Here is a 19,827-nt window from a genome sequence, read left to right as displayed (position 1 = left end):
CACAGCACTGGATTCTAGTTCACATACATAACACAGGGAATACATTTGCAGATGTTATTTGTTATGTGTATTTATATAGTGCAAACCTTTTTTGTAAGGCAACAGAGCACTGTACTTGCTAACAACTGGAAGGGTTCGCATAATTGACGTCTTTATGTTATAACCAGTCAGAGTGTTTGATTTTCGAGAAAGTGTTCCTAAATGTGGGAGGTTTCTTGCTCCTTCCTGAAGTAAAGGTAAAGGTGTTTATTTGATCAGTGGGCAGGTGGAATTCCAGACCCTTGATGCATAGCAAGAGAAGGCAAGTCCTTTGGGCATTTCTTTTTTGCATTTCTTTGTTTCAAGCCTGGCAAAAGTCATGAACGCGTGTGATACTAGTTATGTCTAGTAGGTAGGTGCTCTGCAATAACTTTGACTATGGTGCATCAGATCTTGAAGGTGGTAGGGCTTGCAGGGAGAGCCAAGGTGGTTCCTGGAGTGTTATAGTGATCCAGTCGTACCTTTTCATTCCCTTGATGAGGTTTGGTGAATGTTTGAGAGGAGTTCTTTGAGACGGATGACTTAGATGCATTATGGGTTTAAATGGTCTGCATTAAAAAAAAACGAATTAATCAAAGTCCTATGAGTATATCAAGGTAGGATGTATTTTGCAGTAATGTCACCTACGGTCAATAACAAAGGAAATATTTGGAGGTGTAGAGTGCATGGACGTGGGATACTAGGACGAAAGCTTTGACCCGGATGCTATGATATGTATTTTCAGGTAAACAATGAGTTCATCATGAAGTCTGAGCAAGAGAGTTTCACCAACAGAATTCGTGACATCATTCACAGAGTGGAGACCCTGCTGCAGAAACACGCCCAGGGAGAGAACGAATCGAATGGAGTTCCGCCAGCAACAAATTTATCCAGCACCTCTGTGCCAAATCTGCAGGCAAGCATTGCATTCAAGTAAAAGGGTATACTGCATTCAGATACTAGGATACCCCCTCTATGTGTGTCTTGGTCCCCTCTGTGATATGTGGCCTTAAATGGAGAAAGACAAAATCAATTTTGTAATACCACTATTTTTGATATGGGGAAAAAGCTAATTAGCGTAATTAAAATCCTTTGATATTTTCCCTACATTCAGTATCAGACTTTTCTGCTGTCAGAAGCAAAACTAGGCACTTATTAGCAACTAATTAGTTTTAATAATAATATTAAATTGTGTTTATATAGCTCTTCATTCAATACTTTTGTCTTTTCTAAGTGCAGTAAATGACAGGCTTTACTATTGCCCCATTGAATGGTACTCTATTCACAAGTCTACAGAACGATGGAAGTATTTGACGGTCTTACTGGGATTCAAACTCGTGACCTGGAGATCACTGATTATTTAGTATGACCAGTCAAGTCACAGAGCCTTCCTGAGAGACTGCTATTGCCCTCTATACTACGTGGGAGTAGCCTCTAGGACCATGATTACAAAGTAATCGGATGGGGAAAAGGTATTTACCACAACTGGTAAATACCATTACACCGGATTGAGGTATTCACTGGGTGTGGTAAATCTCCACTACTCAAAGATTTTGTCTTGGAAATGAAGCATAGTATTCCGAATTTGTATTAAAAAAACTTAATTCCAGTTTTTATATTTTCTTGGACTTTTCCTCTAAAACATTTCTTTAGGTTTGAACTTCTGAAATCTGTTAGTGGAAAACTGCCATGGGGTGATAATTATTTTACAGCTCTTACTTCAGATCCTTCCACAAACCCATGTGCAAACTACAATTTGCACATGGAAAGGAATTTAACACGAAGGTTGTATTCAGCATGAAATTCCTCAAGCTAATCATTATTCTCCTCTGTAGTAATTTCTGGGTGTAGTTAAATGATCAATAGCCGGCCATGGTCAACGGTAAAGACCATGTATCAATCTGCGGGCAGGGTCTGTGCAACAAGTCCAATCTGTTGGTGGGTTAATGCCTCAATAACTGTCTGTGGTTGGGCTCTGCGAAAACCTGAATAATCCACAGTACCCGTCTGTGGATTAAATGAGCGCCTGAAATCGCCAGTATGTTTTAACAAGGCTTCCATCGTAGGAAACTTAAGACAAACATTGAAAAAGTAATTAGAAAAACAGCTTTACCTTTGTTACACAAATTTAATTAAATAACACGTGGATTAATTTAGAAAATGCACAGAAAGATATCTGATTGCCTGCAGATACTGCTGGGTCTTCTAACTTAGCATCTGATGTTCTGAACAGGGCCATTATGTTTATTTTGCCGTCAAATAATATTTGACAATATTTGTATGTCTAAGTGGGCCAGATATAACCAGAAGTTTAGAATATCCATATAAGATAACTTTACATAAAACAAATCTATATGGAACTCATCAGGTTAGTGGGTGTTCTGAAAACCTATAATGAAACCAAATGTATAATGGTCCGCACTCCTTGGGTGTATGAACTTTCAAAATGGTATTGGATTTGTAACAAGTTTAGTGGTGCTGAATGTGTATACTCTTTCTGAGCATAGAGTTACTGAATAATTATTGATGCGTGTTTCTTGACCACAAGATTCACTATACAATCGCACTCCGTTAGCACTGTTTCATCAATGTAATCAAAAAAGTTTGTTCAAATATTGTTCATGAATAAAGTTGCATTTATTGCTTTTGCTTGCTTGTTATTTCATTCATAACATTCCTTTATGAGTTTAAATCTCGCATGTTTTCACTTTTTTATGCCCGATGCATTTCGAGCTGCACTCTTCCTCAGGGGACTTCTAATCTGAAAACAATATAGTACATATTCTTTTTTTTTTTTTTTTTTTTTTTTTTTTTAGAAAGCCTTTATTTGTGCATATACAAAAGTACAAATACAGGCCTACAACCCTCAGGCCGGCCACAAATACTGTGTAAGCATTCGCGCATGCAACATGGTGACGCAATAGCACAGCAATATCAATAATCGAGCAGTCAGGAGTTACACTGTAAATCACGTGCTATCGCGCCTCAGGAGCATTGAAGGTTAATTTTAAAAGTTTTCCGCAGCAACTATTAAAGTCCAACTGTTCCGTTTTAATTGAAAATAGCAACTATAAACTAAGAAAACAGGGTCCATGTAGGCGTGATACAACAGTAGCCACGGAATCATACACAGCCAGCAACCCAATGTCAAGTCCCCTCAGGCGGCATGGAGGCCCAGAAAATGGGCAGCAAGGGTATCAGAGCCAATATCTTAACAAATACCTACCGCCACCCGCCCACCAGCAACCTCGACATGGACCCAAGGTAGAAAAGAAAAGAAGAACTAAAAGAAAGAAGAAAAACAAGGCACCATAGAAACAGAAGAAACCAAAAAACCCAACCCCCAACCCCCCACCCTACACGCATGCAGAGGCTACGGCCTACCCCCCCCCCCGCAGTGTGTCTGTCGCCCAATAAACCCGAAATATAGAATAAGAGAGTGAGAAAAGAAAAAGAGAAAAGTATCATAACACCGAAGATATAGGGAGCAAGAAAAGAACAGCCTAATCTAAAACTCCCATGAAACACCTAACCCCGGAGGAGGGCCACAATCACTGATTCCCGGACTCCACCGCCCGCACAAAACTTCCACCCCTTACACAAGGTCAAAAAGAACACAGTCGTTGTAACCGCATGTGGGAAGGGATATCACAAATAGCGCCCCTAATTATACCGAAATAGCGTTACAGTCCGGGTCCCCGCCAGCCGATCAAACACAAATTCCGATATCACGAACAGCAATACTCACCCTCAGACCCCCAGCCCGCCAAAACATCCACCCCGTTAAAAAGGATCAAAAATCGGACACATCAATTGCAACCTAAAATGGAAAAGGACCATTGCAAATAGCGCGTACAAATGTTCCAGGAAAGCATATCCGTTCAGGTCTACGCCAGCCAAGAGATAAAATCAGCGCAAAATTATGCAGTTCGGGGGAACATAAACAAAAGAAGAGAGAATCAGCACGACTCGGGCAATTTGGCACAGTAGGCACACACAATGACAATGAACATATCAGAAAAGCAGTCCGAGTCGAGTCTCTGCCAGCCAGTCCATAACGAGCACTGATAAAGATTCCCTCAGCCCTGGCCAGATCTTGACCGTCTCTTCAAACATGGCCTCCGGGGGAGGTCCGACTCAAACAAAGCCGGAGGACAAAATGGCCACCATCGATGAAAAGAAGAGAGGCAGAGACAAAATGGGCACCACCAGTCACTTGCCGAGCTGCAGGCACACAGGATAATCACCCCCGAACTCATGAAAAGACATCCAATCCATCGCCTGAAATAAAATGCTTGCAAGGCTGCAGGTTCAAAGGGGACCGATGTCAGCAAAGTCAAAGTTTGAAACACTAACCGCTCCGCAGACAAAGTCTCAGACCCCGACAAAAGGGGAAACATTGTAGCGCCACTGAAGCTGTTGGACGGCCGTTCACAGGCATCACGGCAAATAGGGAAAGTCAACACCTCCCCGCACTCGTTCCGCATCCCGGCATCCCTTACAGAGACAGACAAAGGCGAGCCAATACAGTCCTGATAGTTGGTCGAACTCCCCCGATCCGAGAGAGGGATACCGTCGAGCCGCCCACCCAGTTCACCGAAGAAGGCACGCCAGTCACGGCGGAGCTCAGCAAGTGCGGCCAGGATGGCCCCGTACGGTGGCATCGATTGCAGGCACTCCAGCTCCATAGTGGGGGATGGTTCTCTAAGTGCAGCCTCCGGCTCGCCATCGGGCAGGGTGGTATAGTTGCAATACGAGACAGCCCTCACCATCTCGGGGAAGGCAGCCGCCATTTCTTCTTCCCCGGGATGCGGACACGGAGAAGGGGGCGAGCGCGGTTTCAAGTGAGCGCACTCCGGGTCGCCGTTGCCAGCACAATACACGGCCTTGGAGCGCCGCACGGGGGATGCCACTGCCGCTCCGTCTCTAGGCCAAGGCAAGCACAGGGGTGACCACTAAGATGGAGCGGCTTCGAAGAGTCGCAGTGCCACCCAGGGAAGGTATCCACAGCGGGTAAACGGCTGCACGACGAGTCGTCCCTATGGAGCGAGGCACTCGGGTGGTCAAGGGTCCGTCAGATTCCCCCTGTGACGGCGACGTGGAGGAGCGCACCGGCGCACCTCGGGTGCAGCAGGCCGTTGCCGGGCCAGTGACCGCCGGCGGAGAGGAGGCAAACGGGTCCCAGAGCCAGGGCTACGGCGGTCGTCCAGGCAGCACGACGATAACTCTCCCAGTACGGCACGCAGGGACCTCGGAAGATCACAGGTAGAATCAGCGCGGTCACAGCATCGCTACGCAGCGGTCAAAAGTCAGGATAAAAGGCAGGATGTCGGTGCTGGGTGCCCAGGCTCGCGGAGCCGGGAATCGGCACGTCCGTTCAGGTCGCCATCTTGGCTCCTCCCCATAGTACATATTCTTAATTGTCAAAGCTGAAGTGTAATCACCATTTATCCTGTCAATTTGTCTCCCCATTGTGTTCAGTGTATCGTCACCATACTTGTGTACACCTTATGGCCCTGCATATTACGTGTAAACATATCATTGAAAACTTTTCATTTCAATTGCTACACTAACCTCGGTTCTCCTCCCGAGTACGTGTCCTTCGTATGTGCATATTCAATTGTCACACGTATGTCTGTAATCCATAAAATTATTCATCAATGACTAATTCGCAAAGTACACATTACTGTCATACATACTCAGATGTACGTATCTAATCTAATAAGTATCTTACCCGCTCTATGTGGACCTTAATTTCTTTCGAACTCCTTATCGTGTTCCGGCGTGTGGCGTTCTTCCTCACCTAACTCTATGGTGTATTTCTATGCTCCAAAGCGCTTCCGTGTGTATACCGGTCACGTGATGTAAGGCTTAAACACTAAAGGCGGACTACCGGCCGTGTATGCGATGTATCCTACTCCAATAACAAACCAAGATCGTGTTCTTACACTGTGGTATATATGCCTACAGTCTTATGCGCCATATTAATGTGGTAGAATGGGGAGACATTTTTAAATTAACACAAACATACCACAGATACTAAACGTCAAAACGTATACTGAATGTCAACATGTAAAAGGCTGTTCGCCTATAAAAGACTAATATAATACGGTAAATAAATAGATCGTCCTTATGCTCAAATATGGCACGAGATATCAAACATAATCATTACAATTCTTCAATCGTCCATGGTCTGTATAATGACCTTGTTGTATTACAGATAACAACTAAAGTCTAATCGTTCATTAAGCCCCTTCGGCTGTAAGGTACATAAAAAATTCATCCAAAATATCTCTCGCTTTAGTAAATTTGTATGGTTGTCCCTTCCTGGCATTATGTTGACAACTTCCAGAATGCAATATTTCAACTGGGATACATTGTGATTTGCATCTACAAAATGAGACGCTATGGTGGATTTCAGATTTTTTAACCTAATGTTGCGCTTGTGTTCTACAAGTCTAGTTTTGACCTTTCTCTGTGTCTTGCCCACATAGGAGAGTCCGCAGGGGCATCTCAGCATGTATATGACATTGCTTGTATCACAAGTACCTGATACTTTCAAATTCACGGGTGTTCCCTTGGTAGGATGATTAATGGTGTTACCTTTGATTATAGCTGAACAATTTCCACAGTTATGACACGGGAGAGTTCCAGTGTATCTTATTGTGGCTGCTTTCTTAGGGGTCTTAATCAATTCTTTCAAATTTTTTGTCCTTTCGTAGGCAAATATGGGTGTTATGGTGAACAGACCTTTGAAATCCTCTTCAAGTGGCAATAATGGCCAATTTCTCATGATAGTCTTCTTGATTAGGTGACTTCTTGTTGAAAAATTTGATACACGATCACATGACCTATACATTAAACACAAGAATGACACCTTAATGAAATTCAAGAAGAGGGGATATCCACAATCCATCCTAGAATCCACAGCAGATCGTGCAGACAAACTACAAAGACAACACTTATTAATTCCACAACCTAAACCGGATGAACAAAGACAAGTATTTGTATCACAATTTTCAACAAGAAGTCACCTAATCAAGAAGACTATCATGAGAAATTGGCCATTATTGGCACTTGAAGAGGATTTCAAAGGTCTGTTCACCATAACACCCATATTTGCCTACGAAAGGACAAAACATTTGAAAGAATTGATTAAGACCCCTAAGAAAGCAGCCACAATAAGATACACTGGAACTCTCCCGTGTCATAACTGTGGAAATTGTTCAGCTATAATCAAAGGTAACACCATTAATCATCCTACCAAGGGAACACCCGTGAATTTGAAAGTATCAGGTACTTGTGATACAAGCAATGTCATATACATGCTGAGATGCCCCTGCGGACTCTCCTATGTGGGCAAGACACAGAGAAAGGTCAAAACTAGACTTGTAGAACACAAGAGCAACATTAGGTTAAAAAATCTGAAATCCACCATAGCGTCTCATTTTGTAGACGCAAATCACAATGTATCCCAGTTGAAATATTGCATTCTGGAAGTTGTCAACATAATGCCAGGAAGGGACAACCATACAAATTTACTAAAGCGAGAAATATTTTGGATGAATTTTTTATGTACCTTACAGCCGAAGGGGCTTAATGAACGATTAGACTTTAGTTGTTATCTGTAATACAACACGGTCATTATACAGACCATGGACGATTGAAGAATTGTAATGATTATGTTTGATATCTCGTGCCATATTTGAGCATAAGGACGATCTATTTATTTACCGTATTATATTAGTCTTTTATAGGCGAACAGCCTTTTACATGTTGACATTCAGTATACGTTTTGACGTTTAGTATCTGTGGTATGTTTGTGTTAATTTAAAAATGTCTCCCCATTCTACCACATTAATATGGCGCATAAGACTGTAGGCATATATACCACAGTGTAAGAACACGATCTTGGTTTGTTATTGGACTAGGATACATCGCATACACGGCCGGTAGTCCGCCTTTAGTGTTTACGCCTTACATCACGTGACCGGTAAACACACGGAAGCGCTTTGGAGCATAGAAATACACCATAGAGTTAGGTGAGGAAGAACGCCACACGCCGGAACACGATAAGGAGTTCGAAAGAAATTAAGGTCCACATAGAGCGGGTAAGATACTTATTAGATTAGATACGTACATCTGAGTATGTATGACAGTAATGTGTACTTTGCGAATTAGTCATTGATGAATAATTTTATGGATTACAGACATACGTGTGACAATTGAATATGCACATACGAAGGACACGTACTCGGGAGGAGAACCAAGGTTAGTGTAGCAATTGCAATGAAAAGTTTTCAATGATATGTTTACACGTAATATGCAGGGCTATAAGGTGTATACAAGTATGGTGACGATACACTGAACACAATGGGGAGACAAATTGACAGGATAAATGGTGATTACACTTCAGCTTTGACAATTAAGAATATGTACTATATTGTTTTCAGATTAGAAGTCCCCTGAGGAAGAGCGCAGCTCGAAATGCATCGGGCATAAAAAAGTGAAAACATGCGAGATTTAAACTCATAAAGGAATGTTATGAATGAAATAACAAGCAAGCAAAAGCAATAAATGCAACTTTATTCATGAACAATATTTGAAGAACTTTTTTGATTACATTGATGAAACAGTGCTAACGGAGTGCGATTGTGTAGTGAATTTTGTGGTCAAGAAACACGCATCAATAATTGTTCTGAAAACCTGCCATGGATTTAAACCTCATGTACCAGACAGGCGACTATTGTAATTTTTTTGTTGAAGGCACCAATGCCTTCATCTTTTTTTAAATTTTCATTGAGAGGTTCAGCCATGCTAAACACTTAGACAGGATAAGTCGGTCCTTATGCCCATGTCTTGTTTTTAATCTCAATTCATCTCCCAGTCGTGTGCCATCGCACGCCACATTTCATTACTCTCCAACTCAACTTGACCTAAACATTTCCATTGTTTTGCCTCTATTAGATAAAATGTTCTATTGTCATATGCATTATTTTAAAATATTTTAGAGAACAATTTACAAATATTGTGTGCAGCTCTGATAAGATTTTGACATTTTTGCCAACAATAGGGATGGAGCATTGAACCAAGACATATGGTTATCTGTGATAAAATTGGGCCTTACACTTTCTATTTTAAATACTAAATTCCAATATGTGAGTTTTTGTCGTTCAAAAAACAGTAATCATAATCAAGATACCAGGATCTGCAGACTCATTGAAGACTTCGTACACTCTCTAGAGCAATGATGTGTGCAACACTGCACCTTACAACTAGAGTTACCATAATAATAGAAGCAATGCATTTGCAAGCCTTTCCAGTTTCCTTTAAAATGCCTGTTATGTGATGTTGTGTTCCCTTATTCTTTCTGCAGGCTGACTTGAAGTTACAAGAGTTATCCCGGTCCTTCTCCTCCTCATCATTGAGTGGTAAGTACAAACATTGCACAGAGGGTTGTCTAACCCAAGAATCTTCCTCTTGACTAAGGCCCAGCTTCCGGATCCATCTTGGATAGTGTGGGGGCGAGAATCCCACACAACCAGGCTGGCACTTCAGTTCTCAATTGAGGAAGTCCAATTTGGCCAACAGGATCTGTGATATTGTTTTAGGAAGTTATTTGCTCACCAACAACCTGGCTGGCATAAGCTGAATGCTGTCAGTGTACATATAACATTTTGCATCAGATGGGTAAAGTAGTTTATCTGAAGTTCTGAGAGAGAATTAAATAAAAATAGAGCAAATACAGACCCCTATGGCAGTCGCACTTTAAGAAATAAAAGTAGACACTGTTTATTAGTCTTTGGAAAGGGAGTAACCCAATTCAAAATGAGGTCTCGGATCCCAGGTTCTGCTAGCCAATTCCACAAGAGGGAATAGTCAACGGGTTTGAGTGCTGTTGATCGGTCCAGCAACATTAGGGCGTCAACACTGCCATCAACCTTCTCAATATAAAGATCCTCAAACACAGAACTACTTACTATATATTCATTCTTGGCTTATTGCCAAACTATTGCTGTATGAGGCATATTGCCGTACCCATGCAGCAGGTTACAGATGATGATGGCAGAGCCTTCTGACTTCTGAGATAAAGTTTGCATCTCACCTTCCCAGACAGGATTGGATCACTTCAGTCAGGATTGTGTGTGAACTTAAGCTCTTTGCATCCTCTCGTACATCTATATTCAGCTCTCCTCTTCCCCACGCAAACAGTGAGTTCCTGCCACATTATCCGATGATAGCTCTCTAGATCTGCACCATGCGGCCCACACACCACAGTCCAGGTGCTAAGATTTCACCTGTTGGCAGGCAAGAATGAAAACAGTTCCATAAGTTGCAACTATTATAAAATACAGGTTATTTGCTTATCGCAATTCACTAGGCTCATGTAAGCAGCAGCCATGTAGACTTGTATCAGGCTGTGTCAGTTTTCCTAATGCACCTTAATTCCTCCTCCCCACATATCTCACACCTGTGTGTGTCTTAACATTTCTTAAATAATTATAAAAATCTATAAATTATTTCTGAACGTCTGGGCCCCATGACCAGAGTCCTCCTTTACATCCTCCACATACAGGTGCAATGGTTTGATAGGGGCTTTGGCTGCAGTTGCTTTCATAGGTAAAGTGTCATTGCACTCTCTTGTAGTACTGGTGAGGACCGCCAGAGGCCTAAAGCACACCAGGAATTCAACAAACTGCTGTGAATATCAGGCATATGTTCATGCTCCTTTTCTAGGGCAAACCTTGTAATAGGACCCAATACATTCTATACGCATCAGTGTTGGTTTGTATGGGGTGCAATAATTAGCTCACAAAATACCAGGCCACTCATAGTCTTTGCCTTAGAAGAATAGTTTTTCTCATTTGTCTTTGCAGGAAGGGAGGACAGGGACAGTAGATGGTGTTGTACATGTGCATGCTCTTTCTTTGACTGGCCTTTCTTTCTCTTGACCTGCAGATTTGGGGTGCACCAGTCCCAATCAGGGTATGCAGTCCCCCGCGTTCCAGTCCCCAAACAATTCCATCCTGGAGAATGAGGTCTTTGGTGGGTTCGAGGCGTCCTCAATGTCACTTCCTCTTGGGATGCGACCATATATTCCCGCAATGTCTACAGGTAACATCAGACTCTCTTTTAGGTACTCTCGACAGCTAGACACTGCAGGCGGCCATTACGTTTCAAAACCAGATTGTAAGGACCGTACTGTCAAAGTTAAATTCAGTTCTAAATGTATCTTTAACTCCAAATTTACCTTTTACACAGCTTCCAGCAACTTACAATGGAATATCTCACAATGGGAACGGAGTTCTCGCCCCTGTAAACGTTACTCAAATGGGTGGGAGAATAGAAATTCCAATACATGGCTTGCCTTGGAAGTTTGTCTGTGCCTACAACCGAATGCATGTGTGGGCATTCACAAACTCCTCTTATTCTGCTTTCCACCCTGGAAACAGTAGGAATTTTACTCTATCCAAGTCTGGTTTCAGTTCTTTTTCAGTGAGGAAGGGTATGGATAACCCCGGATTCTATAGGGGAGTAAGGGAAGGGCTTTCTCCTTAGGGAAAAATATTTTGCCCTTGGAGAAATAAAAATGTGTGAGTAATTACCAGAACATGCATACGTTTTAGGTTCAACTTAGGTTCAGAAAAGGGGAGAAAGAAGTCTGGCTACCTTTAGAGAGACGGAGTTGTGTGTGTGTGTGTGTTTGTGTGTGTGTGTGCATGCATGTGTGTGTGTGCATGTGTGATATCATTATCTCTAATTCTGCTCGTGGTATTTTATGTTACCTGTGTATGTAGGATACGCTTTGTTTCCATATTGTTTTATTACTCTGTCCTGCAGTGTGTTTACCCTCTGCCTGTCTCTTTTCTTATTTAATGCAGATATCTTTTCAACATCCTGTCAGTTATGGTATGTTATGCTAGGTTGTCTTGTAAAGCGCATGGCTACCCCAGCAATGGGGCGTCTCAGCGCTGTAGACCACTGGGGAACCCGTCCTGGCTTTCCCTGTGAGATGATCCCTGCTGGGTATCTCCAAGGTGAAACCAGGCATCCCCGGTGTATGTGGGGGGCCGTTGTGGAGTTGAGGCAAGCTAATGCCCAGAGTTGCCGAGTGTGATCCCTGGTTAGAGTAGGCACCGAAGCGAGAATTATCGAGTCCGCTGACCCTGGTCCACGACCCTGCCGCGTTGGGAATTGAACCCTGGTCCCGGGCCGTCCTCTGCTTCCGGGTCTGCCGCCTCTAACCAGTGAGCCACACCACTCCACTCAGTATGTGTCTCATTTAAATACAATTTTTATACCTCCATTACCCTCACAAAAGCTTTTCACCACTATCACTGTTTCTGTCAACATTCACAGTGAAGAAGTTGTCCCATGTTTACGAATCGCTTACCACTTTCTTTGAGGAGGTTAAAGGATTAATATTTTGCAACAAGAATTTGGTTGCAAAACCTTAATACATACCAATCCGATTCGTTATTTGGAAGAGAATCCCTAAGCACATGCCTCCCAAATCTAGAATCAGTATTGAGTCACAAACCCTTACTGAATCACAATTTGTGGTTTGTACATAAGAAAATGCATTTTTGGGATCACAAACTGCAGGATTCTACTAATCAGGCTGTTTGCAACTATAAAAAAATGCTTAATACATCTTGCCTCAAATGTCTTAAATCTTAAAGCGCCTTCTGGTGAAACACTTACCTAATACATCGTTAATGCACGTCACTGTTCTACATGGCTGTTTCATAATGGAAACAGGTGCCACCAGGGAGTCTAAGGTGTGAATAAAAATAAAACCAAAACTGAATTCAAGTTTTAAAAGATAACTGGAGTGTCCAGAATAAGAGAGTATCTCTGCTCAGTATTTGTGTAGTGTTGTTTTCTGCTGATTGCAGCATTGTATATGTTTTACACAAACTCTTTTTCTGCAAGTCAGACTGGACATTGTAAATATGAGACCATTCTAGTGCTTCTATGAAAGGTAGAATCATCAATTGTTGTTGACTAACATTTTGATTAGTATTTGATGAATGTGTACAATTTTCTTATATCAAAAACCCCTGTACATTGTATGGCACTTGAATTCACTTTTCATTAATGTGTATAGACATGTCAAACTAGATAGATAATTCTGCAGAATGGGGTGCATAATTAACCTTTCTTTGCTTAACATCCAACATAAAATGCCCTTTCTTTTCAGCACAATTAAGTTGCCCCTGCCTCCCAGTTTAATTCTCCATTCCTTCACTCATAATAACAGTGGTCCTGCCCAATAAGAAGTTCTGTTGAGGGGAACACAAGACATAAAGGCAGATAGTAGCAACCAGGCCACCCCTCTCTGCCCTAAGGATGTGTGTACTTTGTAAGGGTTTGAGGGCAATAGGAACCTCAAAGGAATGTATGACGGAATTTCGCATGCGTTTTTCGTGCATGCCTTAGCCGTCTCTGTTATTTGAATGATTGCGTCTTTAGCACGCATTTCTGCACGCAAGTCATTTTAACGACTTACCTTATGGCGGTGCTGGATATTGGAATTTTTGTATTTACTATTCCAACTCCAGTCTGCCACAACAGTAGAGAAGGTGTTGGACTTTAGAGAAGGTGTTGGACTTTAATTCCACCACTCCAACATTGCTCCCCCCTAAAGCAAGTCGTTGTAATGACTTGCGTGCAGAACGATTGTGTGCTAAAGACACATTTGTTCTGTTGCCGGCGCTGTGAAGGCACAACGTGATTCCGGCTCTCTCCTAAAGGACATTTCCCATATGAAAGTACATGTATACAGAGCCTCATAGAGAGGCTGTAGTCTCTTAACACTACATCAAGCTTGAATGTAAGGTTTAGGCTGAATGATCTAGAGGTTCATGAAGGCCTTGCTGATGATTCTAGCTTTTAAAGAAGCATACAGAAGAATGGATGGCTTTCCAGATGAGGCAGTGGTACAGAAAAGCTAGTAGGTCTGTGACAGTACAGTACAAGTAAGATACCCCATCGCAGCACTAATGAATATATATGGGCATACTGATGACAATAGGACACCAAGTTCAGAGGGCTGGTAAATTTCCATGTCTTGGACCCATCGATAAAATAATGATCTTGCTCCAGCTGCTCGGTATGGCCCTCCCCACCCAAGCAGCAGGGAACAGCATGTTCTGTGTACATCACATACTGACCCTAACAACAGGTCTAGGGTGCTGATCCCAAAACAGAAAATAACACATTAGCAAGCAGCTGCAGCAACACCATCTGCTCCACCACAGGCTCACCTGCCCTGGAACAAAGGCCATACTCTGTCACACAACCGCATGCCCGCCGACTGCTCCACAGTCCTATTCCTTAGCTTTGTTTGTTTTTAATAAGATTTCCCCATTTGAGGCCAACACGAAATAAACTGTGAAGTTCCAGTATGAATCGACGCGGTTTCTAGCCCCCTGTTGCTTCTGCTCGGAAGGCGGAGTGGGGAATGTTGGGAATAATTTGTCTCATGTTCAGTAAGTGTGACATGTACCTGCAAGTCTGGCTCTAGGATTCTGGGCCTCGGATAGGAAACAAAGAAGCACAGGTCGCTGGGCAAATATCTATTGTTTTAGACACTGATAAAATCTGTCCAGTTTTCAACATGTCTGGAAAGAGAAAGGTACACACCGTTAGTGACTTCAATTCTGAAGTACACTTTGTTTCCTCTGTAAATTTTTTGTCTTTCAGTTAGTATTGCAGCCAGGCTTGGTTCTTTGTTACAGGTTATGCCTGTGAGGTACTAATGGGCACTGGGCAGATGTGCTAGCAATGATCCATGCCCTTGACCCCTACCCAGTGCCCAATGATGTACAATGGGTATCCATGCTCTGTGGGTACCAGTGCTTAATGTGAGCCGGTGGTTTCCGGTGTTCAGCACAGGCACTGAACTGTCAACACCAGCGCCTGTGACAGTCTGCCACAAGGTGGCGCTGTCTGGCTAATTTAGAGATAACTACAACAACATTTGATTAATAATTAGATTTAGCTAAAAAATAATTATTACCTGCCGCCCAAGCTATACTTATAGCTTTAGAGGGCCTGAAATAGTCCGAACTGTCATACTTCTAGGAATGTGATGTTTAGTAGTTGTGTTGTTACTGTCATTGGCAGCCGGGCAGGGGCAATATGTAGTGCAAGCTTCCTTGACCTCCCGACGAGAGCCCTGAGACATATTCTTTTTACAAATTAAGCATTGGTAGGTACTGTGGAGTGAAGGGGGTGTGTGGTCAGATGGGGCCCGTTACCCAGGTCCTTCTGTCCTGCCCTCCCCTCTTTGGCCCACCACCATAGATGATGAGTACCGGGGTGCAACAAGGAAAAATAAAACCAGTCAACTTACCTTGACACATATTCATATATCCAACTGCCCTTCAGGTTGAGGAAATACATTCTTCTGCCTGTTATATGTGGACACTGCCAGTTTTTTGGGCCAATTGTGTGCCCCCCTATTAATCACTTTTAGGGACAATCCTGGTGAGTAACAGCAGTAGTTCGCATGAACACATGCCATACTTGGTGTCCATTAGGCAACAATGTCTGCTGATTACCACCAGTATGGCTATTGGGAATGGGCAGGAGGTGTGAATTAGGGATGCTATCATAGCTAAATATATGTGGTAAAAATCAATGTTCTTAAAAGTTGTGGATCACTGTGGTTTTGAAAATTCATACTTCACAGGAATGACTTAATACCATGAATTATTTATATTAAATAATTCAGAGAAGACATTGCACACGTGCATTGTGAATTGAGAACTCGGTCATTTGACATACCATACTACAAAGCACAACAGTGTTATGTGGTACTGCCTACAATAATTATTTTCATACGTAAAACTATAAGAAATACGTTACAGATAATGGATGATGGAGTTCTGACAATATTTGCACACCTTTCATACTAGCATGGAGTGCCATCTCACCAGAAATGTTGTCTTTTTTAGGCCATAATACACAATTGCTCATTCTCTACCTCCATAAATATGTTCCTGTTAGCTTAAACTATCCATTTGGAATTAAAACTCCACTTTTTTTGTTATAACTGTTTCAATCTTTGACTAACGTGCCCTAAATCTTGTCCTGGAATACACAAGTTGTTACGCTTTTGAAGTTTTGGTGGACATGATTCAAGAAGTCCTTGGTTAAACTGATTTGAGCGTTACACTAATTATGATGGGGCCAGTAATCTGATTGTGAGCGCAAATTCCAGTTTGTTGTTGTGCTTCTCCTTTTTTTTTTAAATTGGTTGCAATTGTATTTCTCCTGTCATTTATCCTCAGTAACTGTTATTTTCTCAAATCAAGTTGATATGCAGCTATGAGCTCAATTAGAAATGTATTGTTGATATTTGATATCTTTATGTTGCCCATGCAGCCGGCATGTGTTTCGCCCTGTTGGTTCTGATATACAAGTAGAGCTTTCTCAAGATTAGAATCATCAAGACCATTACAATAAGGAATTCTCATCCAGCACACTTTTTAAAATACATACTTTAACCATTTCTATTGGACATCAGGCAATGGTGAGTTTATGCTCAGTCTTAACGTTGCATTTAGACTGCGATCCTTCATCATGCAGGGTCTTCGGATATAAGTAAATTGGGTGACCAGAGTGGAGTCTTTTTGAAGTTTCCATGCTTTTTCATACAATATTGGCGAGACATGGTACACAATACGTGTTTAACCTGGAGACAGCATCTGACACAGTAGTGTGGCATGATAACACCCAATTGGATGCTACATCCTTCTTCTCATGCATGCAGGTAGGCTAGCGGGATTGGTCACTTTCGGTTGGCTTGAAAATTAAGCCATATTGCCAGAGTCGTTGTACCTATAGTCCATATTTTTGTAACACATCTAGTTGACTTTTAGAAGAGAATTATATACTCTATCCATCGCTCTTTAATACATCTGGTCCAACCAGACAATCTAAAAATATCATGATGATTTTGCCCTTTTACGAAGATATTGGCTTTACCAGTGAAGAAAGCCTATTGGTATGTTTACATGACGGATTTCCTGCCACTGTACTTGCAATACAAGGTTCATATCATTGCCTTGGAATGGGAATATGCCAACAGGGATGTTTTCCACCGAGCTGTCCAGAACGACAAAAAACAAGAGCAAAGCTAAAGTTCCCATAAAACTTGGATATTGAAGGTGGACATCACAGATTTATGAATACTTTTTTCAGTAGACTTTTACGTTGCATATCAGCTTTCTGACACAGCCCTACTGAAACCCTACAAGGTGTGTTCACTGGCAAATAAAGTAGGTGTAATCAATCAGAAGCATAGTAGGGAATAAGGAGACCAGACAGCAATAAATAAAATGAAAAACTTTTGATGTGTATTCTTAGGTTGTGCCTGGCAGAGACCCGGGACTACATGCCTATGTGGCAAAAAGATCCATCAATTATTAAATCAATCAATCAATCAGGATTTATAAAGCATGGCTAATACTCAATAGGGTATCAGGCACTTGCAGGCCCCAGAGGCTTATTCGAACAGCCAGGTCTTGAGGGCCATCACAATGAGGAATGCCTCACCAATTAAGAATACATTCGGAGTGAATATGGTACACACAACAACAATCCCTGACCTATTGGGTTTAAAACCCTACTTGACTTGTGTCATCATTTCTCTATTGTGTTTATTTTTTTCATATAAGACCTCTCATCTGTAAGTCAGAAGGCTTTCAAGTCAGCATCCAATTTGACCGCATTCCTCTGGTCGTTCTTCCCGCTCCACTCCAGTTCCAATGGACTTTTAGAATGTTGTTTCCCATTAAGAAGTCTATGGAGCAGGTGGGGCCTAGTGTACCTGGAACCCATATGTGCATCATGAAGCTGAACTCAATTCTTCTATTACAAATATTGGGAAGTGTGGAAGTAACTCTCCATTGTAACGTTTGGATTCCACCAGCGTAAGCTGTGCATGGTCAGTCTGCAGAAGATGTCTGCGGCCACTGTAAACACTAAGCAGAGGATGGACATACCCTTGTGAGCTGAAGAAACCTTAGCACAGGGCTCGAGTCGGGGTACCACGCGGGTGGACGGCATCCCCCCACTTTTTTTACCGTGGGGACGCCATCCCCACTGCCAAACAGCTGGACTTCACTATTTGGCCTCTCTGGGACGAGGACCTCGGCACCTTTCGTGACGTCACTTCCTGTCGCGACGTCACTTCTGGTGACAGCATCCACCCACTTCTTTTTTTACGACTTGTGCCCTGCCTTAGCAGATGATGTGCGGACATTTTAGACACACACTCTGCACAAAATAAAGCAGAAAAACTCATGCTGTTCCTGAGGCCCGAAGTTCAGGCCTAGCATACTTGTGACCATTGAGGTATTTACTTAGTATCATCCAATTAAAAGAAGTGAACTATTTTATCATGAATTTAAGATATTAATGCATGCCAACATTATGAAGCATATAGAACAGCGTTCATGCACACAACCCTTACTTGTTTGCTTCTGCCTGGCTAAGCACTTGTCTACAGGAGCCTCTCAAGGTAGTGTGGCACCCTATGTGATGTATATTTTAGCACTTCTCAGAGCGTTGCTGTAGGTAGTCTGGATGAAACTCTGAAATTGTAAGAGGTGCACTGGCCATAACTCTTCGGATAGCATCAGGGAGGGGAAAGGGTCAGTCGATGACCTGCAGTGTTCTTCAGGTGGAAATCAGCTCTTGAAACATGAATGTGTATTAATGAAGCACAAGGTCTTTGTTCTAGATATATCGCCCCCAAAGGACCTGCTGTGTAAGAGCCACCAGTTTTTTAAGACCAAATGACCCCATTATTATTGCTTTTTGCAGCTAACCCATTGCTTGCTTCATTTCTCCTGTGGAGTAGTGTGGCTCACTGGTTAGAGGCGGCAGGCCTGAGAGCAGAAGTCAGCCCGGGACCAGGGTTCAATTCCCGACGCGGCAGGGTCGTGGACCTTGGTCAGCGGACTCGATAATTCTCGCTTCGGTGCTTACTCTAATCAGGGGTTCCACTCGGCAACTCTGGGCATTAGCTTGCCTAATCTCCACAACGGCCCCACCAATTCCGGGGATGCCTGGCTCCACTTTGGGGACTCCCAGCAAGGGACCATCCCACAGGGAAAGGCAGGACGGGTTCCCCAGAGTTATACAGCGCCGGGACGCCCCGTTGCTGGGGCAGCTGTGCGCTTTACAAGTATACTACATTTACATTTACATTTACATTTGAGCCACTTGTTTCTAGTGCTCGGCACCGGCACTTAACTGTCAACACCAACGCTTTTGACAGTCTGCCACAAGGTGGCACTGTCTGGCTAATTTACCGATGACCACAGCAACAGCTTATTATTGATGCAATATGCATTAAAATTTACTTTACTGCCTCCCGAGCCATTCCTACAGCTTTGGGGGCCTGAAGTAGTCAATCAATCAATCAATCATATCATTTGTAAAGCGCACTACTCACCCGTGAGGGACTCAAGGCGCTGGGGTGGGGAATGCTGCTACTGCTCGAAAAGCCAGGTCTTGAGGAGTTTTCTGAAGGTCAGCAGGACTTGGGTCTGCCGTAAGTGGATGGGGAGGGTGTTACAGGTCTTAGCGGCGAGGTGGGAGAACGATCTGCCACCGGAGGTCGCTCTTCGGAAGCGGGGGACTGTGGCGAGGGCGAGGTCCGCGGAGCGGAGCTGCCGGTTGGGGGTGTAGAAGCTGAGTCGTCTGTTGAGGTACGTTGGTCCGTTGTTGTGGAGTGCCTTGTGTGTGTGGGTGAGGAGCTTGAAGGTTATCCTCTTGTTGACCGGGAGC

The 19,827-nt window shown here is 42.9% G+C and overlaps 1 protein-coding gene across 1 annotated transcript in view; it reads left to right on the top strand.

Moving 5' to 3' along the window:
- The window catches only part of WNK4 (WNK lysine deficient protein kinase 4), a 410,636-nt gene that overhangs the window by 349,726 nt on the left and 41,083 nt on the right, over window positions 1-19,827 (top strand). Inside the window, exons 12-14 of the mRNA XM_078645359.1 lie at window positions 764-934; window positions 9,395-9,449; window positions 10,978-11,133. Coding sequence (XP_078501485.1) covers window positions 764-934; window positions 9,395-9,449; window positions 10,978-11,133 — 382 coding nt within the window. The remainder of the gene's footprint in view (window positions 1-763; window positions 935-9,394; window positions 9,450-10,977; window positions 11,134-19,827) is intronic.

Source organism: Lissotriton helveticus, chromosome 5_1 (genome assembly GCF_964261635.1).
Source record: "Lissotriton helveticus chromosome 5_1, aLisHel1.1, whole genome shotgun sequence".
Classification (NCBI taxonomy): domain Eukaryota; kingdom Metazoa; phylum Chordata; class Amphibia; order Caudata; family Salamandridae; genus Lissotriton; species Lissotriton helveticus.
The sequence above is the reverse complement of the archived record's forward strand: the minus strand, read 5'-3'. Positions and strand labels throughout refer to the sequence as shown.